At 50.4% G+C, this 3,428-nt stretch overlaps 1 protein-coding gene across 1 annotated transcript; it reads right to left on the reverse strand.

Moving 5' to 3' along the window:
• Nucleotides 1–980: 980 nt before the first annotated feature.
• Nucleotides 981–2,796, reverse strand: LOC119268702 (E3 ubiquitin-protein ligase At4g11680-like). The gene is made up of 3 exons (XM_037550401.1): nt 2,332–2,796; nt 1,883–2,237; nt 981–1,408 (listed from the first exon to the last, which is right to left on the reverse strand). Exons 1-3 carry the CDS (start codon nt 2,748–2,750, stop codon nt 1,265–1,267), a joined length of 918 nt encoding a protein of 305 aa, XP_037406298.1. The 5' UTR covers nt 2,751–2,796; the 3' UTR covers nt 981–1,264.
• Between the last annotated feature and the right edge of the window lie 632 nt (nt 2,797–3,428).

The following is a 3,428-nucleotide window of genomic DNA, read 5'->3' on the forward strand; positions in this document are numbered from 1 at the left end:
TCGGCAGGGTGGCGGCCGAGCGCGCGGGGGTGGGGGCGAATCTGGACGATTGTCTTGACTTTTCGCCTGACAGTGTGACCCATGTGTATTTTTCCCTTCCGCTGGAGCCCCCGAGCGCCCCCAGTGCGCTGGGTTCGGCATGGGATCGCCGAGCCCAAAAACAGGCCGAGCCGGCGGATTTCGGTGTCTTGAGGGTGCGACTGGATTTTTTTTTCGACGTTGGCGTGGAACAAGTCGCTCTGGGGGATCCATTAGGGGCGCGGCTAAAGTTGCTCTTAGCAAATCTGACAGATGGGCCCGTGTACTAGTATGTTATGTGTCTGTTGTATACGTGTGTGTGGTGTGTACGTGTTTTTTTTTCATGCACGTGTGTGTACGTGTGTGTTGTGCATGTGTATTGTGTGTCTGTGTGTTGTACGCGTACTAGTGTGTGCGTGTGTAGGTGTACGTGTACATGTACACGTGTGTGCGTGTGTACGTGTATGAGAGTTGTGCTAGTATATGTATAAATGTACGTATGCTAGTGTGTGATGCGTCTATGATAAATTATCCTCATATGTCATTGTGTGTTTTGTGCAAATATAGCAATCCAATATACAAAGGCTACCAAAGCAAAACACATATTGGATTGCTAAACCTTCTCTCTTCTCTTTCTATCATCAATCTTTAGCGATCCAATATATAAAGGTTGTTGGAGATGCTCTTAGCAGGCACTTTGTCGGGCTAAGTGTATCCTCGGTATTTATTAATTATGTTTTGAAGAGGGTGTATACATTTTGCTCACAAAAAAAACAGAGCTTATACATATACACATGTATATGCTATGAGATTATTGATAAAAGAATTGCAGTGATTTATTTCTTATTTCCCCTTGTTTTTGTGTCCATCTGTGTTCTTGTAATTGTTGAGATGTGCCAACGCAAGAACAACAGCATCTAGCAGTTCTTGGCTGTTGGCATGGTACAATTAATGAGCTAACGGGAGAACAAACGGTACTTGCATCGTAGGCCGCCTGCTCATGGATACAACAATTTCTTTACACATTTCCCACCTGCCCAAGCTGGTAAATTAATCTATCCCGAGCTGCAACATAGGTGTCTCCATCGCTGGTCAGTGTCTAGGTTAGTAGAGGGTTGGCGAAAGAGGTCAGTGAGGTGCGCTGCATGCGTCGGAGCGCGCCGCGCCATCCGATCGACGCATCTCTGGATTAGAATGCAAGCTCCACTGATCAATCACCGTTGCGCCGTATATGTGCAGCCATCGGTCAGCTGAGCTCTTGCTTGCAGAGAGGGCAAGAGGAGATGATCCTCAGCCACCTGTCCACGCATTTCAGGTGGAACATGTGTGTGCAGGGCAGCTGCCTCACCTCCTCTTTCTCCCTGTACTGCGCCAGGCATATGCAGCACTCCTGCGTTTACACGCGAAACAATTACAAAGAGAAAAAAACTATCTTTTGTTGTGAATTGAAACAAGTTGATTACACAATATTTTCAACCATGTATGAACTAAACACTCGTGCCAAATGTTCACCATAACTAGTTAGGACTAGTTCATGTTTCATTGAGAGAGAAAAGGGACAGGCCATGTTTTGCCATGTTGCTAAATTGCAAGGAGATGCTTGTGAGCTTAGGCACCGTCCCAAAAGGCAAAGTTAGTGCTTCTTATCTTAGTATCGGCCAAAAAGGGATCATGCTCGAGTTGCTCGCGCACGTTTATAAGTTTAGGTCGCCAATGTTTGGTGAATCCTTGCTGTCCTCTTTGGTACTCCATTTTCTGACCTCACCTAAAAGAAAATGCTGCTATCTTTGCTTGTACTTATCCAGACCAGGACCTGTGCCTGAAAATATGCAGAGAAATGCGGGTGAAATCGGCAAGTACTTACTTGATCGTCCTTCTCGCGGTCTCTCGGCACGTCGGGCTCCTTGAACCGCCACCGCGGCAGCGCGTCCAGCTGCTCGTCGGAGGCGCCTCGGCCGACCGAGGCCGAGTTCATGTTGTACCCGAGCGCGTACCCGACGACCGGGACGAAGCAGCAGAGCAGGAGGAAGAGGAGGAAGGGGAGCGAGTAGACGACGGCGTTCCACGCGAGCAGGCCGATGCAGAGCGCGTACAGCCGCGGGGCGCGGTGGAACGACCCGAGCCGCGCGTCGAACACCCACACGTTGCCCATCACAAACCACATCGCGAAGAAGAGCTCCAGGAACGCCCGAGCCTTGTTCATCAGATACGAGCTGTTCCTGAAATTAGTACACAAAGAATTTCGTCAAGAAACTTAAGAATGTAATGTTAAATTTGCACGTTCCGCACAACATTAAGGTATCAAGCTTGAACCTTAGAGCGTCACCGGCACCGTGCATCTCGGGGTCGTCGCCTCGTCCGGCGGCCGATGAATGTCGGTGGCGCCAGTAGAGGAGTGGGAGGCTGAGCACGTTGCCGACGTTGTACGCGCAGACCCAGAGCCGAAGCGGCCACGCGGGGCGTTCCTTTGGGGAGGTGGCCACAACGGTGGTGGTGATGACCATCTGCGCGACGATCACGCCGAGCTCAAGAGCGAGCCAGCCGGATGAGTTGAAAGGGTTGGAGCCCAGGTCAGACCTCGGGCCGTTCTGGTACTGGTATACCCGCCTCAGGAAGATGAACCACCGCGCCCTCGACATGCGCGCCACCGCGCGCATCGTGAACGCGGAGACCCGACTGCCGCCGCGGCTGGTTGCCGGCGTTGCCGTGGCCGACGACGAAGCGGCCGGCATTGGTGGTCGGTGGTGGGGACGAGGGGCATTGGCATGGTTGGCTTCGCGCCTCGAGGGATAAATGGGTGGGAGGGAAGAGGCGAGTTGGGTTTGAGATGGTGACCAATAATCTAACGGCTTTGCTTTGGCGCCAAGAGTGGAGGGGTGAACGAAGGGGGGGAAACGGTTGGCCTAACTGTCTCCTTCCCGCCGTATGCTTCCTCTTGGCTCCTCTGGCTCTGGCTTGTGTCTGGTTTTGTGTAGGTGGGAAGCAAGGAGATCCATCTGGTTACAGTGGGTAGATGACTTGGCTCCCTCTCGACCAAGATCAACTTCTAATCAATGTTTTGGGATACTAAGCCATCTTAGTGTTCAGATATTTGAAACTAGATTTCGTGTTGATAAGTTTCGACAAATTACTTTCGGATGTAACTATCCGAAACTTGTGTTACCAAATATAACAAACTTGTGCTCCCCACATCATCATACTTATGCTCCCTGTTCGTGGTGTGCTTGTTTTTTTTTTTAAAGTAAAAGATAGAGATCGCTCTACCTTATATATTTCAAACAGGCCGTAGCCTGGGGGACAAAAAGTCCATTACAGGAACCAAGAGAAACGCACCAAAGATGCGAAGAGACAGAGAAGAGACGAAAGACGGAAGGAGAACATCCAAAAACTACAGCATAATTAGTTTGACA

The sequence above is a fragment of the Triticum dicoccoides genome, chromosome 3A, assembly GCF_002162155.2.
Source record: "Triticum dicoccoides isolate Atlit2015 ecotype Zavitan chromosome 3A, WEW_v2.0, whole genome shotgun sequence".
Classification (NCBI taxonomy): Eukaryota; Viridiplantae; Streptophyta; class Magnoliopsida; order Poales; family Poaceae; genus Triticum; species Triticum dicoccoides.

Bases quoted from the DNA above. Each gene is read 5' to 3' on its own strand.
- LOC119268702 (XM_037550401.1), bottom strand. From the start codon at position 2,750: ATGCCGGCCGCTTCGTCGTCGGCCACGGCAACGCCGGCAACCAGCCGC. The intron at 2,238-2,331 runs GTTCAAGCTTGA...TACTAATTTCAG, and splicing joins GGTGCCGGTGACGCTCTAAG to GAACAGCTCGTATCTGATGA. The intron at 1,409-1,882 runs GTAAGTACTTGC...GTGTAAACGCAG, and splicing joins ACCGCGAGAAGGACGATCAA to GAGTGCTGCATATGCCTGGC.